Source organism: Leuresthes tenuis, unplaced genomic scaffold (assembly GCF_036924035.1).
Source record: "Leuresthes tenuis unplaced genomic scaffold, fLeuTen1.0.hap1 SCAF_17, whole genome shotgun sequence".
Taxonomy (NCBI): Eukaryota; Metazoa; Chordata; class Actinopteri; order Atheriniformes; family Atherinopsidae; genus Leuresthes; species Leuresthes tenuis.
Genome location: NW_027325371.1, coordinates 22,490,316 through 22,510,733, shown reverse-complemented (window position 1 = coordinate 22,510,733; position 20,418 = coordinate 22,490,316). Strand labels below are relative to the sequence as shown.

The following is a 20,418-nucleotide window of genomic DNA, read 5'->3' as shown; positions in this document are numbered from 1 at the left end:
GAAGAAGATTCAAAGCTACTAGTGTTACTAGAGTGCTGATGCTGCAGTCTGTCATTATGTGGATGTATGAATATGTATGTGAGAAATAAGAATAATTTGATCAACTGTTACAGGTACTTTATATAAAAATCTTTACATGCCTTGTGTTTCTTGTTTGTATTCAGATCAGGGGATATTTAAAAAAGTGTACATGTCATGACCCATTCGTCTGACCTCAGGATGGCAGTAGCAAGTCATTGAAGGAGGTGTTTTGAAATTTTGAAAGGCCTTATCCAGTGGGAAACTCTGTAAAAGGCAATTACTGCTTGTTGGATCTCTTGCACATATGGTAAGTTGTAGTGGTCCTTAAGAGCAAAATCGAGTGGATACAACTGAAGCCTGAGAGATGTAATTTTAATACCAAATGCCTCAAAGAACTGATTACTTTCTTGTAACCGATCAGCCATGACATTATTGCCACTGATGGATGAAGTGAAAAAAAAAATGATGTCATTATATCATAATTATTATGTCATTACAGTCACATGTTGCAATGGGTAGGATACGGTACACAACAAACAAACAGTCTGTCCTTGGAGTTGTATTCGTACAAAATAAAAGGATTAAAGATAAGTCCGTGGTTTTAATGTTACATAATGTTATGGCTTATCTGTGTATATACAAATTATATTTAATTACACATAGTTACTAATTCAAAATGAATGGATCGATTTGTCCAAACCATTGACTGGTACTGTAGGTGTGTTTACTCAATTTCATAGTTTATTTGTGAACACATCTATTACACCAAATCTATCTTTAAACTGAATTGGCCTTACTGAGTTCTACGAAAGGGGGCAGCATCTTATTATTTTATCAGGCAGCAAATCTGCCAAGATAAAAGGGAAGAAGGGACACAAAAAATGGTTCTGGTAGGCTCTAAAAGATAAACAAAGGGAAAGTAAGTAATTAGATAAGACTTTATTTATATAGCACAATTCATACAAGAATTGCAGTTCAAAGAATATACCTCAGCATGTTGAAGCCCAAATATGGTTTAGGACAGTGCTATGGCACCCTTTGAAACACAAATAAAATGATAAAATAAGATAAAAATAAATAAATAGTGCAAAATAAGAACTTGTGCATAAAATAAGTAAAAGTATAAAAAAGATAAAACAAATAAAAAGAAGATAATAAACCTATCTCTCATTTATCTGTGGCACTATCTGAACAGGTAAGATAACATTTATAAAAATGCTTTTGTGAAAAGGTAGGTTTTAAGATGGCTTTTGACAGTGTCTGCTTGCTTCCCTAATATATATATTATAATATATAATATCAATTTTTTTTCCACTGTCTGCATATATATCAATGGTTGATGCCAAAGAAACAATTTTCTTACATATGCAATTTAATCTTGCTTTTTTTCTTGTGAATAGGTGCAATTCATGTATGGGAGTATCCTTCACCAGCCCACTTTGACCATCTATTCTAAACAGCTATATTGATTTAAAAAAACCTTGATTTAGTTAGAGAGGACGAGAATCACTGACAGTGGAACACAAAAGAACAGCACAAATAAAGACAATACACAGAAAACAGACAATGACAGGTGTCAGGTGTTTGTGTAAGGTGTACTGTAGTGCATATAGATGAATGTGTGGAAGTTTGTGTTGTAGTCTGTAACCTCTTTATCCACCAAAAGATAAAGCTTTCCAGCAGTCAGATATAGAGCAGAGATGCTTGATGCTGATGGTTGACCAGTATCAACCACTGACCACAGCCAGTGACAGGCTGGATCACAGCTGGTGCTGGTGTGTTGGACCAGTGCCATGCACCTCTACCAGTGCTCTAGATTGCCCCTCAGTCCCAGCAGGAACTGTGCAGCCCAGCTGGACCCTGCCAGCAATAGAGCCAGGCAGGGCATGCCCCAGGACTCTGGACTTAGTTAGCTCATATAGAGCAATCTTCTCAGAAAATTTCACTGTAGCTTCATCATCTAGTTGTCTTATTTGAAGAATTATTTTGTGGTTTCTGTTAAGATGATTTCGACATCAAAAAGTATACATTGAAGGTCAGAGAGGGGTAGGTCAGTTATTGAGATATTATTGATGTTTTGTCTAGCTGTAATTACAAGATCTAGTTTATTGCCGGTGTGTTGGATCTGTTATGTGCTGAGTTAGATCAAAACTGTCGAGGAGATTTAAAAGCTCAATAGTTCTTGGGTCTGCTTTTTTATTTACATGGTTATTTAGGTTTCCATTTAGAACTACATTATCATATCTAGTGACACATAGAGATAATAGTTAAGAGAATTCTTGTATGAATATTGGCAAGTGCTTGGGTGGCCGATATATAATAACAAGCAGAATTTATTTAGTTTTGAGCTCTATAGCAAGATATTCAATTGATGTAAAGTAATTTAGCTCCATGATCTTAAACAGTTTAGATGAGAAAGTAGCTCCTCCACCTCTTTATGATTTCCTAGAAACTTGGTGGAAGCTGTAATCAGGTGGACACGCTTCTATCAGTGTTGCTGTTGTCGTGTTATCGTTATTGTAGCTAAGTTGTTTTTTTTCACCAGATCGTTAACTAGAGATCTGACATTCAGAAGGACCAGTTTCCTCTATGGGGTATTAACAGATAAAACAGGAGGAGATGCATTTGTAACATAGATTGTTTTCAGACATCTAGGACGAGTTTCAGGTTTACAAACACGCATTTTATCATGCCATTTGCTATTTATGATGATTGGTGTTACGACCCATGGTCTGCTGTTCTAGGTTTTTTGTTTCAGCGGCTGTGTGGTTACCCATCCAGGACTGGTTCATCTCCCTTCATTTCCTATTAATCAGAGACTGTGCAGTTGCCTGTCCAGGATTGGACCATTCCACTTCTGGTCCTCTACAGCTGCACCAATCCTGGAGCCTGCCAAGGACATTTAAACCTGATTGTTAAAGCTTAGCTCTTGCCCACATAAACGTTTCATATTTTGTTACTTGGGATTATGTATTCTAACGTAAATGCCAGGCCACCACGGCTGAGTCATTAATTATCATTAATACAGCAGCTGAACCAAATTATAATAGTTCTTAAAAATGTTGTGTAAATTTAGATGATTATATAAAAACAAAAATTAAACAGATTTACTCTGAAGAAGAGGCAGATGACAGGTACCAGATCAAGTGGAACTCAGCTTCAGGTTGCAGAGAGAGAAACTCAAGAGTGTTTGAATTTGTTGAAGCTATGGAAGATGACTTCTTGTTTGCTTCAAAGAGATTCTGATAATCTGTCAGACACCTCAGGAGGGGAAAGCAGATCTTTGTTAATACTGTTTAAAGCAGGCATGAAATGCTGCTGATCCCAATTGGGGATGTAGTCCAGTAGTGAAAGGAATACTTTGAGTGTCCATTCAAATTGAATGATATTCCCTCAAAAATACATAGAAAAGTCAGGGAGTTAAGGTAGGACTCACCTATTACTGGTTTAGAGTTTGCCGACAAAGTTAAACAGCTCCTTGGTGGCTGGGGCACTGGAGGTGGGTGAGATTTGGGTTCATTAAGGTCCAGGATATTGTCAGGCTGTCTTAGTTGACATGCCTGTGCAACATCATGTGGAAATTGGGGACAGTGCCTGTGGATTGACAGATTGGGTTAATGAATACGTCCCAATTAAAAAGGAATCACTGAAACTTCTCCGGGAAAGCTGATGAAGAGAAGAGGTGAAAGTCAAACTGCAGGAGGAACAAGATGATCATCATCACAAGGGTACACAAGGTTACTAATAAGTATGCAACCAAGATGCTCAGGTCTTCCAGTTCAGTTAGCTTAGGTTGGTATCTTTTCTTTTTGCAGATGATGTGGTTCCACTGGTGTCATTGAGCAGGGCTCTCCATGAGGTAGTAGGGAGGTTTCCAACTAAGTGTGAAAAGTCAGGGAAAAGAAAAGGGTCAGTTGCCCACCCTCTTGCTATGACCTACAGGAAGATGGAGTTACATCATGCAACTTTGCCCACATCCGAAAATGTTATGCTATTTCAGAAACCAAGTCCATTAACCTATAACCATAAGCGTAACCAGCTGAAATAAATGCGGGCAAAGCTGTATTGATGATGATACAACCTACGATCACAGCCAGGCATACTTGCTCTGGTTTGGAAGTGAGCAAGTGAAAGAGTTTAAGTATCTCAACGTAAAGGGGAGCAGAAGATTGACAAGTGGATGAGGGTAGCATCTGCAGTGATGTCAACACTGTAGTTTGTTGTTTGTAGGTGAAGGTGTTGATTATTCAGGATCATGAGCTGTGAGGAGTCATCAAGGTTGCTGGACAGATTTTATTGGATGGATGGATGGATGGATGGATGGATGGATGGATGGATGGATGGATGGATGGATGGATGGATGGATGGATGGATGGATGGATGGATGGATCCATTAAACCAAATGAGCAAGCAGGTTGCATCAGGTAACACTTAGAGGTTAATCATCTGTTTATAAATTTAGCTAATTGATTTCAAGCATTATTTCCATTTTCTAACCTTAATTTTTTCTATTGTTGCTGCTGTCTCGCCATGTATTTTGCATGATGTTCAGGTTACTGCAGGTAATGGTACAGGACTTCATGACCGGTGAATACAGGGTAGCCAGCAGGGCGCTGTCCATGGTGCTGATAGACACCTCAGCTCAGACAGGCCTAAAACAGAATAAATGATGACGCTTTATTGAATTACATTATCACATAGTATATACACATTGAAATTGGAGCAGCCCAGTAAAATAAGTCTGTCGTGTTCGCGTGCGTCTCTTGCATCCATCATAATTTTTCTGTTCCAACGATATCAACAGAATAAGCTGTAAATAAACGGGACATTGCCAACTTCCCTTAGATTGTTACGTTAGTGTTGTAGCAGTGATCCTTGCGTTCGCACAAGAGCTAATGCTGACACCCACCAGGTCTGCACGCTTCCGCTTGAATCAGCCAATCAGAGCGGGGTGCGCTGCAGTTTATAAACTGATCTGCTGTTGAGCCGCTCACCCCACCGTCCCCGCCGTATGAATCATTGAAGCGAGCTGCATCTCTGATCTACAGCAACCGTGAAGATGGCTACCCGGGTAAGAGATCTATGCTTTATTTTATCCCTGTAGGAAGTACATCACCCCTGTGTTTCTTTCTAGCAAAAAAAAAAGCCATAAAACAACAACATGAGCATGGCGCAAAATGTCGGGCGAGTCTAATCTCCCTTTAAACTGTGAGCAGTCTCGGTCCGTTCAGCGCCTGAATGTCATCGTGACTGCTGATCAGGGTGCTTATTTCACATGATGTTATTTCCCAGCCGCCTATACCTTGGCTCGTGTTTTCATGAAAGCATTTTGACCAGGTCTGCATGGGCCAACTCAGCCTGCTAACTGCTGCATTCACTGGTAGTATCGCCTGTAATCCAAGACTCTGCTTGCCCTTGAGACACCGTGACACCCTAACAAGCAGCCTTTGAATAAATTTTCGAGATAACTGGTGTGGGGGTGTTTGTGTGGAAAGCACAGAGTGGCCAGAACACGTAGAAAAGAGCACGGCAGCATGCGTTTGATGATACCACTGAAAAAACACCATGATATGTGTTTCTACTTCAGCCTCCCATCTGCAGTCCTCTGGTGAGCGCTATGTGGAGCGGCACAGCAGCGCAAGGCTGATTGGTGGATTGTGTGCATATTTCACCAGTTTGAGTGGCTTGAGTGTACAGCCTGACCACACACAAGGGAGATGATGTTAGGGAACTGGTGTCAGCTTGTCTCACTGGCCTATCATTTTAATTTCTAGCCGTTTTGTAGCCCAGATTAAGAAAGAGGTGGTTCCATCTAACAATAGAGGCTTCAGTCTGAAAGCCTGACAATAAAATGCAGGGCATTTCTAGAAGCCAGGATTATGTAATTACCCCTAATTCTCCTAGATCACCTCCTTTGTTAAACACAGCTTTACATTCCCGTGACAGAATAAAGAAGAATATTTGTTTTTGTTTGCAGCATCTTAAAAGTGGCAGTCTCTTATTTGAAACTCAAATTGTCAAAAGTGGATTAAGTATATGTTAAAGCAGCAAGATGCATTATGCTGCTGTATGTATGTCCACAATAAATGCACCAAATTCATCAACAGCATCACCTCAATTTTTTATTTAAGTCATCTTAACCTTCCCCAATGTTTACCATGTCAAAAAACAAACTAATGATAAATATCCATTAACTCTCACATGGTCTAACTTTTAGAGGGCTTACAGTACAGTTTAAGGTGGACACATCTGCTATTTCGAAATTAATGGTTTGGTTTATCTGAACTTTTGACTGTTGTAAGTCAAGCCAAAAATTTGGAATGACTCCATTTAATGCCATATACCATCACATATATGAACATGATTGTGTATAAAATGAGCATGTAATGTATGATGTCGTTGCTCATCAAGAAGGGTAAAGAGCTGCAGTGTAGTTGTTGATCAGTTCCAGCTCAGAGATGTCTGATGGCAGACAAAGCAGAAGGGAAGTATAGAACAGATGCACAGGGCTGGCCTTTTATATACATGTGACAGGAGCAGGAGTGTTTGTGGCTTTTGTTTGCTCCTGAGATTAGGGTTAAACGTGATTCCCAATTTAAGTGGCTTTTCAGAATAATACATATATAGTATTTCATAAAAAAGATAAGACATCCTGTTAATCATCCCAGGACCCTTAAGCTTTAGCTTGTGGCCCTGAAGAGATAATGGCCCACAGGTTGGAGAAAAGCAGCCATTTTGTTGTGGGAATAATGCAATGCTGTTTTAAATCCACAGCTGGACATCTTGTGTTACACACGTTCATCATACTTTTTAAATCAATATTATGTCAGACTCTTGACGTCATAATATGGGTTCAGGTAGAATGTACTGGGTATGATGTAGGTTGCTAATAGCTTTAGTATTTTTCATCAAGATTGTCTCATTATCTCCATGTTATACTGAGCGAAAGCATGTGCATTTAAGGGTGTAGCTCTGTGCTGGCAAACATAGTATATTTCAGTCGGAGGCTCTTCTGTGAAGAGTTGGTCACATAGTGAAAGCGAAATATGGAAAACAGGACATGCATAAGCCTTTAGCTTAGTGCTGTTTTCTAAAGAGACGTGTGGTGCTGGCTGATAGAGAAATATTGGCTGCTACATTAGATTTACAGAGGAACTCCCTTCATTATCCATTTTACCAAATACCTCTGTTTAAACCAAACAGAAAATATGTATGATATACGTATAAAGCTGAATGGAACTGATCTGCCTGTACATTTGCTTCCTTTTTTACTGCAGAGCCCAAATGGGCGATGACAGCAGCATTTTGTTTCAGTGCTGGGTCTTAACAATCTGACAGCTGGCTGATTCATGGGATGAGGGTAGAACACAAGATAGCTTGGTCAGTACTGCTTCTAAATGGTCGCACATTTAAATTTAAAAGGTTTTTCACAATAAAGAATTAGCCTGTTAATTTTTTTTAAGAAAATTGTCTTATTGTCTTTCTCATTGATCCAGAAACTTGAGAAACTTAATTGAGATAGTTATATTGGACTATATGACTGAAATGAGACAAAAAAATTATCACAAAGAGACTTAAATCCATAATATAAACACTAAATGACTACAGAGAAAGTGAAAACTCAACAGCAGCCACAACCACCACAAATGGACACAAAATAGAAAAAAAGGAGACAAAATGAAAACCCCAAATACACTCAAAACCTCCATAAAACATTACGGTAAGGTAAGAGAAACTGTTCAAGCTATTCAGTAGGATAATCTAAGACTATCTAAAAAAGGTTGCAGGCCAGTGGGAAAGGCAGTCATTGTCTTTTCATGACCCACAGTTAATGCATTTTGGTCATGGTTGCTAAACCATTCTAGCACAAAACCTTTGCAATTTTCTTGAAAAACTTTGGCAAATTAGGATTTCAAGATTTCATATTTCTTTGTCAAACAACAATGTATGTCCTTAATTTCACACAAGGGGAGGTCAAAACTGAGTTATCATTGTTTCCTACAGGTTGGGTAGCTAATATTAGCTCCATGAGTTGTTTAAATGTTCCTAGCTGACTCGTTTTTACACGTTTTTACGAGTCAGCTATGCAGTTTGTAATTTTTGGCTGAGAGAAATGGTTTCCATTTTCTCTGTCACAAAAATAGTTTCTCATATCTCAAACTGATTTGATAGCTAAGCTAATGCTAGCTGCACCAATGAACTGAAAGTCTCCCGCAGTCAACTGCTGACAATTTGTTATTCTCCCCAGGCATATTTTTAAATGTGGATTATGTAAACGATGTGGTAAATCTGCTCTTGATCCAAGATATCAAACTGAAGGTCTGAAACTAAGCTGAATGACCTCTGTCAAAAAGTTAGCATCTTTACCACTTATGATCCATGTTCTGTGAAAGACACATGAAGAAGACTACATATTTATGCTTTTTCAAACAATATCTCAGAATCTTGCTGCTACAATATACAAGGCTTTTAAGATCAGCCCCCATAGTTCAAACATTTTGCTGTAACATATTCATCCTCCCAAATACATTATACTTGCTTTTGTCCTTCAAAGTAAGGATTTTATGTGTGAAATAGTTGTGAACTAAATTTATATATTCAGAAAGCTTGAATGAAAATTGTGGGACAGGGACAAAAAGCATTTTCCTGTTAATGACTTACTCTGTTCCCCTTCACCACCCTTGTTTATGTGTCATGGATTATTAAGTAGCCTATTTCCAGATTTAATCAAGGTCAGATTAAAATGAGCTCATCTTATGAATGTAAATTTATGTGGATCTAAAAATGTCGAAAAATAGTGAAAAGTAGAAGTAAATCTTGTTTTTCATATTTTCTCGAGCAAGTGTACAGCTTTGTGTGTGTGTGTGTGTTTGTTCATCTTTCTATCTGTCTGTGTGTGTGTGTTCTCCTCCTGGTCATCCAAAATTAGTCAAACGTACCCACTGGCGTGTTGTTTGACTTTCACCACTGCTGTCAAACACACATACGCACTCACGTAGCTTTCAGCCACACTTGGCCAGATACTGTTGCTGGGCACACTGAGGCTTGTCACAGGAAGTCAGGAGAAAGCAAACGGTTACACAAAGAGACACCATCAGGAGGTCAACTTTAGTCTTTTAAAAAAAGAGAATCTCATTTTAGGCATAACCAGGAAATTATGATGATAATACAGTTTTTAATGTATTGAATACGGTGATTAGAGAAGCGACACACAGTAATGTTGAGCTTCTGATTGCCTAAGTCTGTCCTGCATATGTCACAAATAAAATCAAAGCAGATGTTAAGATTGGATATTACCTTTGGAGCCAATAGGGAAAATATCAATACTTATCTGACTGGAAGGTAACATAAAGTAGGATAAGATCTGAACCCCGAGAGACACCACAACTCAGGTGAATCCCTAAAGTTTCAGGTTTTTCAAAGTGATAAAAAAAAAGTACCTTTAGAGAGGTATGAAAGTAATACAATAATCCAACCCATCACTCTAAACAATGTAACTGATGTAAGAGAATGCTGTGATCAACAATTTTAAACATGGTTTATTGAAAATAACTAAATTGTACAATCACCTCTATCTTCCCTCAGCATTAGGTCATCAATGTTAAAGCTTCTCTTTTTGTCACAAACTTTATAGAAATAGAGGCAGTATAGTCAAGATTAGTCATCTGACTAGTAATCAGAATGACAAGTTTTTGATTTTTACAATTTCTTACATAGAGAAAATACTTTATTTTGTCTTTTATGCTAAAGCAGTTAATATGTAATTTTCTTTATCAAAATTTATTTTCCCTTTTCACACTACAACACAAATCCTCTAAATCTCATGCTGCTCTTTAACCCATTAAGATCTGAAGCACCTTCTAGGCGTGCATGTATAGATATGTTGAATCTGATCAGCAGTTAATCGGATCCAGACGTCATATGAACAGGATACTTTATAAAGTAGAAGACGCCTCTAGCTTCCCTGTAGAGATGGAATATTAAAAGAAAAAACTTTAGTGGTTTGCCTGTGAGATGTTGATCTCTGGCTGGGGATCAACTAGTGGGTGAGTGTGGAGAGACGCACTGTATGTACAGCTGTATGCTTGTGAATATACACCTGATCAAATGTTTGCTTTCATCAAAAGTATATAAAAAAGCGGCTATAACTTCATTTCAATGAGTTTATCCACTCCACCCCACAATATAAATGTGATGTTTTTGTGGCCTTTAACAAACTTGTTCAATTAAGTCATCTGGCACGAGCCACTGAAAGGCAGGACATATCTTTGCCTTTGTAGGAAAATAAAAATGGACTTGCAGTACAGTACTGAATTTGATGTACATAATTAAAGAGGATTTAGATGTGGGTATGCTATATTTTGCATAAAAAAATAATGGATATGCTCCATGTAACCAGGTATACCCTGCACCACACAACTAGTAAACTGACCACTAATCCTTAATCATCAGAAGAAAAAAGACACTATACCACTGCAGAAACGGAGGAGGTAGTGCCAAGAGGAGGCACTGGTGGCTGATCTGAGGCTTGATTAGGCTGGCTAGGCCTTTTCCACATTTCAGCACCAAAAATGTTAACAGAGCTGAGTTTAGTAGATGCCTGCAGACCTCAGCAGGAGTCATCGAGACACTTCCAGAGTGAGACAGTTTACACACATGGAACATAATAAAGGGTATGAAAATCACAACACATAGAGAGGATCTGTCAGTATCAAACGGATACCTGTACGTTTCTTTATCACAGACAGATGAGACATCTCACATGGAGTAACAATTTATTTGTCATGGGTAACTTATTTGCTTTCTCGTAGATTCTGTCTGGTGACGGCCAGTCAGGACACTTAATTTTACTTGTATTGCAGTATTTCCACTGCAGAGAGTCAGTTCAAGGTTTAAGGGGAATAAGGGTCGGCGTGTCAGTAAGACATTTGAACTCTGCTTGCGTTGGGGTGGACTTTCAACCTTTGGCCACCTTTTGCCAGCTATGCTGTCTCACCAGCTATCTGATCTCAGTAATAGCCGTGGATTAGAAAGCTTCAAGGTTCCAAAAGTTCCAGAATAAAACTATTGAACACATAATTTCCATAATTCATCGTACTATTTCATTTACGACATAGGACTAAGGTTTGTTGTGGTGTAGGAACATCTTATTGCTTTTATACTTTTAAGGTATTTCTCTTTTCTATGAAATCAACAACCTGCTTGAGCATTTTCAACCCTTCTTCAGTGACACACGGCTTGTTAACACTGTGTCATGTAAAAAGCTTCACCTGCATGAGACTGTACAAATACAGGGGCTGCTATTCCCCATGTTATGAAAATGGAATGATACCTAAGTGAAAATGCAGCCTGTAACATTTAGTTTACAGGGTTTTCCAGTCAGCATTTCAAGCACTAAACTCAATCTAACTCTTGAAAGATGACTGTACTGAAATTCTTTTGATTGCTGCCAGCTTTTCTTCAGTCCCCCAACAGTGAGTAGGAGCGTTCAAGGACCGCCTGACTGATGTATTTGTGTCAAAAAATCAATAACTACAGACGAAGTGCTTTTGGCATTACACTTTGAGAAAGAAAAAGAAGCAGATGCCTTCATATGTGATGGAAAATGCAAGTGGGCTGCAGAAGTCGGCGGCTCGATTAAAATGCGTCTCTTCCTCTCCATGGTCTCATTTTCCACCTTAATGAAGTGAGCAGAATATTTCCCTTGTAATTTCCCTCTAGTTCATCCATCTATTGTTCCGAAGCCATTTCTCAAGAGCCTATTATACTGTCATTTGTTTCTTTGCTCACCTTCTTCTGCTTTAGCACCCACACACAATTTCAGGGGCTCTGTCAGGTTCTACATTTCCCTTTTACTAAATTTGACGTCAAAAAGTTGCACCTTACAATCTGCAAACTCTTTTCCAAAAAGTGGAAGCACAAACGTATCCCTTTTTTCATTAGTAAGTGTCTCATTTTGCAATTTCTTTAACTTTTGCACCTTTTCACTTTCACCATACCTCCAATACGTTCTCATAAATGTATAGGTCACAATCATACTGCACTGAAGAATATAAACACTGTTATCAGTTCTCTAAAATAATGAAAGATTTCTCCTGTTTATCAGACAAATCAAAATACAGTACTAGAAATGTAACTAAACTCCAAATATATTCATCCATCCATTTTCACCTAATCCGAGACGCAGAGTACACCCTGGACAGGCCATTTTGAAAAATGAAAAATAATTTATTATTACATTTTTTTTAATCTAGATTTCATTTAGTATTCCCTTCATGGCTATGGACCATCAATTCAGTCTCACTCCAGAATGTGCATCAGTTATGCTGGTCCACAAACTTTACATACCTCCATTTTCCTTTTTGCAGATTGATGCATACTAACTCTGCATAACATGAAAGACCTCCAGTTCAAACTTTAATATGTCTTTTTGGGGTTGGATGGCACAATAATGAGACCCACCCCTTCAAAGATTAACACATCTATGACATGAGTTGGAGACAAAAAATAGTTTAATTTGGTTAATGACTCAACGGCACTTGACAGAAACAGTTGTGTAACATCCTGCTTGGACAGAAATGATGACCATTTGCTTCAGATTAGAAAAGACCTATGGTTAGGACTAAAAGACAACGTGACTGTAACACTCATGGACGCCATTTTGCCTGCCATCTTGGTTACATGTAAATACAACAAGTTAAAACAAAACTTTGTTTCATCCTGGCGTGGTTTTTCCAACAAAAACAAAATCAAGTGGTTCACGTTAGAAATAAAAAACAAATATTAGTTTAGGTTAGAAAATGATCATGGTTAGGAGTTAAATATATCCTTATATGACTTGGCTTTTACCTGAATGGACTCCATTTTTTTTACAGTTCACATGCAGTTCCTCTCATAACCTCTAGAGGCTATGAGAGTATATGGGCCATTTGGGCTGCAGGAACAAATGCCTCATAGGCTCATAAGGAGGCTGAAGGGGGCTAGAGATAGTGCTAGATTGTCTTGGAAGAGAACCATTTCTCAAAGATTTTCTAGACTGAGCATCAAAATCTGCCATCAGTATTACGGGAATACAAAACAGATGGTTTGGCTTAAACATTCATGAAAAATGAAAATTAATAAAGAAATGGTTACATAAGTAAATGGTTCAATTAAATAAGGTTACAGCTTTGTACCAGCTAAACTAAATGCTGCCATGTACCAAACAGCAGACAAAGGCAAACTTCACCAAATCACAGTTTCTTTTGTGGACATGGAGACAAACATACCTGCTATATGTTTTTTTAATTTGTTTAGCCAAACCAACACTGCTCCTCTTAGAATATGAGAACTCTGTCTGTGAGTGGTCAAATGAGTGGGCTCTGATTAAATTGGGACAAAATCGTTATCAGTCAGAGAAGTGGAACTGTAGAAATTATCACTGTGTTTCTCTGACTTAAAGGCAATTTTTCTTGAAAAAATTTTAAAAAAAGGTAGTCCCTTAAAATGTCAAGTGTATTTGGAAGAAAACATGATGCCACATTAGATTTTCTTTTATGTTGGGAGGAAATAATTATATAAATATTTGGTCAGCTATAAGTATTTTGACATTAAACTTATCCATAAAGGGGAAGATGTCACCAAGTTATTATACCATGTGGTACAGTATCTCCTTGAAGTAATGCAACAGCATAACTCAACTTTTTAATTTGATTGAATCAGTTGATTAACGCAGGACAAGATTCAGATTCATCTCTTCAGAAGAATTCCAATATAACAATATGAACATTTACAGAACAAAATCTATCACCTCAGCATTCATCCCAAACACCTCCTGCTGACACCAGAGCGGTTCAGAAATGTACATTTCATTTTATTCTTTTTCCTGTAACTGATTCATTAATTATATTAATGGATTTAACACTAACTGATCTGCTACATGGGATTTTGTCTATCTGTTATACATGCTTACCTAATGTTTATGTGTATCCTATACTCACGTGTTTGTGATGTCAGCAGCTGTGTGTAGGAGTGCGTGCAGGTCTGTGTGTGAGTTAGAGAGGGTAAGGCTAATCCCTAGCTGTCTCGATGCAGGGCCTTCCACTCTGAGCCCTGAGCTGTAGCTATATTTAGAGAGCTCCACTCTGCTGTGGGGCAGCCAGCACAACAACACACTTTCTTTTCCTCACACACATTAATGCATAGGATCACATTTAGAGCAAACTGGGAAAAAAACACCAAAAAAATTGCATCCTCATCGTGCACACAGGTTGAGCCAACACTGCTAACTGATGCACTGCAGTAACTGCTGGGATAGACAGTGCTATCAGCTCCACCACTGCGCCATCTGTGATTTGTTTTCTATTGTCAGTGAGATGACTTTGTGGTGCTATAAAAAGTGGTTGAGGATTTGTGTCTGATTTTCCACAAAAAACAAAACATGAAGTGGTGAAACCGAGCAAGCCCTTATGTATGAGAACCATTACCCTTTTTGGATTTTTTATTATTTATTTTAAACCATGTGTTTTTTAACACTAGAGTGTGTGTGTGTGTGTGCGTGTGTCATGCCTTTGGGAATGTCAAAGACTTTTGTTTACCTCACTGTCAGTGCACTTGGCATTTTGTTGACTTGCAAGATTTAGGTCAGATCACGCAGCCGCCATCTTTTCATTAGACGACAGAGAGCTGTTAAGGTGCTGAAGGACACCGTCTGATACGTGTCCGCCTCTACTCGACCTGCTGCTTCTCATTTCACATGCAGGCTATGGTTACATGCACAGCAATATTTCTATATTAAGCAGATTAAGCCATTGTTTTTCTTGTTTGTTTTTGAAGAAGACAGTACAGTATGTCAGACTACAGGACTGTGTGTCTGACACTGTGGTCAGCAGCACAGGGGCCCCACAGGGAACTGTTCTCGCCCCTTTTCTGTTCACCCTGTACACCTCTGACTTTCAGTTCCACTCTGAGTGCAGCCACCTGCAGAAGTTTTCGGACAACTCTGCAATTGTTGGCTGTGTCAGTGAGGGAAAGGAGGAGGAGTACAGGGGTGTTGTGGATTCCTTCGTCGGGTGGTGTAAGAGTAACCATCTGCATCTTAATACCACCACGACAAAGGAGCTGGTGGTGGATTTCCTTCCGCAGGAGGAAATCTGCTCCCACATCCATTTCCATCAATGGTGAGACTGTGAAAGTGGTCCAGGATTACAAGTACCTTGGAGTACACCTGGACAACAAACTGAACTGGGCTAAGAACACGGAGGCTGTGTACAAGAAGGGTCAGAGCCGGCTATATTTCCAGAGGAGGCTCCGGTCTTTCAATGTATGTAACATCATGCTGAGGATGTTCTACCAGTTGATGGTAGCCAGTGCCATCTTCTTTGGTTTGGTGTGCTGGGGCAGCAGGCTGAGGGCAGCTGATGCCAACAAGATCAACAAGATCATCAGGAAGGCTGGCTCCGTCCTGGTGGTCCAGCTGGACTCTTTGTTGGTGGTGTCTGAGAGGAGGATGCTGTGTAAATTGCATAGTATCATGGTGCTCTCCACCAGGTGGTAAGCTCCCACAGAAGCATCTTCAGCAACAGATTCATTCCACCCATGTGTAAGACAGAACGCAAGAGGTAGTCCTTTCTGCCTGTGGCCATCAGACTGTTAAATTAATCTACCTCAGGTCGAGAGAGGGTCAGTGGAAACATTGCATCCTGATACCAAATCTCACTTTACCCATTGCCACTTACAATGGATACAAGGACACTTTGTCCAGATCACTTTGTTTGTATATATTTAGACTGCTAATTTACACATTGCACATGTTGTATTCAATTACTTATGTTATTCTATGTTAGATTTATTTTATTTTTATTTTGTTTTATTTAGTACTTTCCCTCTTGTACCATAAATGTTGCACAGCAATTTTCCTTGGGATAAAAAAAGTTTCTTGAATCTTGAATCTTGAACACTGTTTTGTCTGTTTCTGTCATGAGTTTTGGCAAAACTGGCAGGAGGGGAGTTCAGTGCAGTGAGGGAAGGCTTCATAAAAGAGAAGATACACTTCTGGATGAAGGGGAAATTAGAGTTGGTAAATGATCTGTGTTTTGAAGGATATTGATATGATGTAGACTCTTGAGGGGCGCATACATTGTATTTGTGTCGGATGTGTTGGATGTAAAATGGGCATGAGTCATTAATCGACTGGAGCTACAGAGTAATTTCTGTAACATTTAAACATTTATATATTCATTTACATTGAATATATGTAAAAAATCCTACATGTAACTAAAGTAATACCATAAATAGAGTATTATTTTATTTAGATTAGGGTCAATTGCCCAAAAAGTGCTGTGCATGTACTTATACCCACTGACAACTTTGCAAAACTTACTATTAATATTTTACGGTGAGATTGTAATTGGTTAATTATCCAGCTAATTTGCACTGCTTACTTCATAGCAGATTTTCTTTACTATTCCAGTCAGTTTATTCATAGCTCTGTTTCTTTGAAAACTATATTTGATGACAATTTTTAATCAAAATTTTGAATGAACTGTGTCAACGTGTTTCTGAATAACATTGACTCTGTTATAACAAATGAAGGAAGCACCCTTACAGCTCTTAAGAAAATACAAAGTGCCCTGAAACCTGGTTGATTTAATGTCATCTTCGACTGCCAAGAAATCACTTAATATGATTTATTTCAAACGGAAAGGTAGTTGGCTAGCTTAGGGAGCCTATTACTTTAATCATACGCTCAGAGAGAACCGATGACAAATATTGGATATGTCTGTGTTGGCTTCAAGTATCAAGGAGGTTCTAATGTAGCTTTGAATTTGATTTGAGGAATTTTGTTGTCTCTTTTAAAACCTGAATTCCAAAAAGTTGAGACTGTGTAAATGTCAAATGTTGAAAGTGAGACATTTAATTATTTAACAAAAAAATATTAGCGCATCTTGAATTTGATGGCAGCAACCCAATCTCAAAAAAGTTAGGGTGGATCCATATTTACCACTGTGTGGTATCTCCCCCTTCTTTTAACAAAAGTCTGTAAACATCTGAGAACTGCAGGATTCTAGTTGCTCAACATTCTTGGGTCTTCTTTGTTTTTTTTTTCCATCACATGATGCTCCAAATGTTTTCAGTTGGTGAAAGGTCTGGACTCTTCCATTACAAAGCCATGTTCTTGTAGCAAATGCAGTATGAGGCTTTGAATTGTCTTGCTGAAAACAAATATTATTTGTTGAGATAATTTTTTTTGGATGCATATATTTCCACTGATCACTAAGCTTAGTAGGATAACATTGAATGGGGCAACACTAATTGATAACATTTTTGTAAATGACTTGCAAAACTCGGTCAGAAGTGGGCTACTTATTAATGATGTAACTGACCACTTACCAGTTTTTGCAGTGTATGATAATAAAACAAAGGGAAAGGAGGAAGTTCCCATACCATCAGTGATACAGGCCTTTAAACTAAGTGCTGTTAAGAAGCCTGATATTCCCTCTACTCAGTCCAGAGGACTTGGTGTCTATGATTTCCAGCCCATTATGAATAAGCTCTGGCCCAGAGCAGAGTTTTGAATAATGTTCACATTTTGCTTGTTCTTTTCTTGATAGAGCTCGATAGAGCTAGATCTTGCATTTGTGAATGGCATAGAGTGTCTTCACAGACAATGACTTCTGGAGGTAATCCTGAACCCATGCAGTGATTTCCTTGACAGAATCATTGCCGTTTTTAAAGCAGAGCTGCCTGAGGGCCAAAAGATCATGCATATCATGGCCCCCCATTCCAATTTTTATTATACGTGTTTCTTTTTTCTTTTTTTTCCCCCTTGTCCTGTTCAGCATTATGGCAGCAGAATTGTAGTCTGAATACCTTTGATGCCAAACAGATTTGCTTTGCCAAGGGAAGTTTTATAAATGTAAAGCTCCCCTTGATGCCCATTTATTTATTTTTGTTTACAATATATAACATAGCTGAACCGGACCGGGAAAGAAGAAGAGGAAAGAAGAGGAAACAGAACAAAAATAGAAACAAAAACCAGACAACCGGCTGCTACACCTGTAAAAAAACTATTATACGTGTTTCTGCCATCAAATTCACAATGAGCTAATATGTTTCATGAATTTGTGAAATGCCTCAGGTTGAGCATTTGATATGCTCATAATGTTTTTTTATGAATTAAGTATTAGCTTATGAGATTTGTGAATCATTACATTTAGATTTAGTTTATATCCTACGCAACATTCCAACTGTTTTTGAAGTTTGGGTTATAATAGTCAATCCACAGAGCATGAATCTGATTCTCTGAGCTTGTTTTAAACTCTTTCTTTTTCTGGAATAATTGTACAGTCCAGATTAAAAGGGGATAGCAGATGTGATGCTCTGCATTGTCACTATCCTAAACCATTGTATCTGCCGCAGCATTACCAATCAATTACTAGTGCAGACATTTGACTCTGTCCATAGTCTGAGGCACCATAGGATGAAAAATTTAATGGGATGCTATGAATGTAGGAATATTTAGAATCAGAGGGGGGAGATGCAGGGAGGCACAGTTTTGAAATTCTGCCACTCCCTGCTTCTGCAGTTTTACACCCATCATACGAGACAGAGTAAGAAAATGACATAAAGTGGTTGATGTAAATAATATTAATTGAAAACTAAATGGAGGATAAAAGGTGTGCAGAAATTAACATTAAAAAGGTTGTGGTGTGGTGGAAAAGATGATGGGTCACCACAGAATTTGTGCAGGGGATAATAGCATTTGTTGAAATGAACAGAAAGTTATTAGATGAGGACATCCTAGAGAACCCAAACTAATTTCACAGAGAGGTTTTTGCTATTAACAGGAGGTAGAGAGAGCCATAGGGATTTTAGCTGAAAAAGCAGACTGAAAATAAACAGATGACAGAAATGACGTATTGTGAGCGGGGAAATGGGAAAGAAATTACAGGAAAACCTTTTCATGCGTGACACTACTTTCACCTTCTGAACAACGAAGTAGATGAAAAAAGCAACTTCAAAAGAAATAAAAGAAACACTAGAGGGGCGGGGCCTATCCCAGTCATCATTTGGCGAGAGGCAGGGTAGACCCCGGACAGGCTGCCAGTCCATTACAGGGCAGGTCTTATCCAAAAATCTTAAAATGTTAAGCCTCTTCTACACCAGTGTCCTGGGCAACTATTGCTGACCTGGGCAACAGCTCAGGTCAGCAATATTTAGTTGTTACATTCATTGCAGGACAGCAGTGGTGAATTTTATAATTTATGACTAGATCTGATTCCCTTTTATACTTTTGCTTGAATTTATGAAAAAAAAACAGCTCCATAAGATCCAGTGGCCAGTTACACAGAGCACCTTAAGTTAAGACTAATTCTCTTGTAGTTCATGGGATTCCTGAATGTAACGCTCCATTACCCATAAGTCTAGTTGTAAGGTTTTCTTGAAGAATATTTAAAGTTATAAGAAACTTAAATTAAATTAACATTTGCACAAAAGAACCAGCAAAAAATTACTATAAGGCAATGAATATCCCCGGAGGAGAGTGTTATTACCAGAATCATACACTTATTGAGTGATTAACAAATAATTTTTACTTGCATACGATGGGATTTGTCTGACCGTTCTCAGCACTCCAAAGCACTTGGTATATAGCTCAACTGCAAGAGCTTTCCACTCACACTGGGTGAAAATCTGTGTTTCAGGGCTGGTGAAAGCCCCGTTAACATTAGCAAATTAACTGTTCACCACATACAGGTGGACACTTGTCCGGCAGTATCTAGGATTAAAACGCTGCAATCATTGTTACGGTCTTCTGATCTAAAGAGTGTCAACCATTTCTATCACAGTGGTGTTTCACATCTGACAGAAGAGTGAAAAGAATTGGAAGTTTTAAATCCCACATAGAGCAGAACCACCTGCCCGCCTTCATTCAGAGCACAGCTCACTTCAAAATGTGAACTGGGATTTCACCAGCCAACAGCTTTCTTAGCTTGGTCAGAATCAGTTTAATTCCGCGACCAATCCTTAACAGTGCCAACAGTTCTTCTCTTGTGTACACTGCTCTACTGGTAGCAGTGCACATTGTCAAAAAAAATAAATAAACAAAATGGAAATGAAAAGCAGATCACTAAAAATCACTAAAAATGTTTAGATTAAAATGAAAATAACATATAATTATACAAACGACGAACAAAATTCAGAGCTATACAGACTTGCTGCTGATAAGGCGGCGCATAGCAACCGTTAATAAATGCTTTAGAAATTTTTCCTCATCAAAAACACTATTTAGGAGATTCTATGCAATTAAAGCTGCAGATGGTAAGTTGGAGAAGAGAGCAGACTTCGCTTGAAAATTCGCTGCTGCCATGTCAAAGGCCAAAGATACTCAGCTGACGTGACTTGAAGAGGCAAAGTGGC

At 38.5% G+C, this 20,418-nt stretch overlaps 1 protein-coding gene across 3 annotated transcripts in view; it reads left to right on the top strand.

Moving 5' to 3' along the window:
* The first annotated feature begins 4,981 nt into the window (after positions 1-4,981).
* The window catches only part of nsfa (N-ethylmaleimide-sensitive factor a), a 45,828-nt gene continuing 30,391 nt past the window's right edge, over positions 4,982-20,418 (top strand). The window contains exon 1 of one of the 3 annotated variants that reach the window (XM_072368264.1): positions 4,982-5,092. In XM_072368264.1, the coding sequence (XP_072224365.1) occupies positions 5,081-5,092 (12 nt within the window). In that variant the 5' untranslated portion in view covers positions 4,982-5,080. The remainder of the gene's footprint in view (positions 5,093-20,418) is intronic. The other 2 variants (XM_072368262.1, XM_072368263.1) reach the window with 2 other exon arrangements.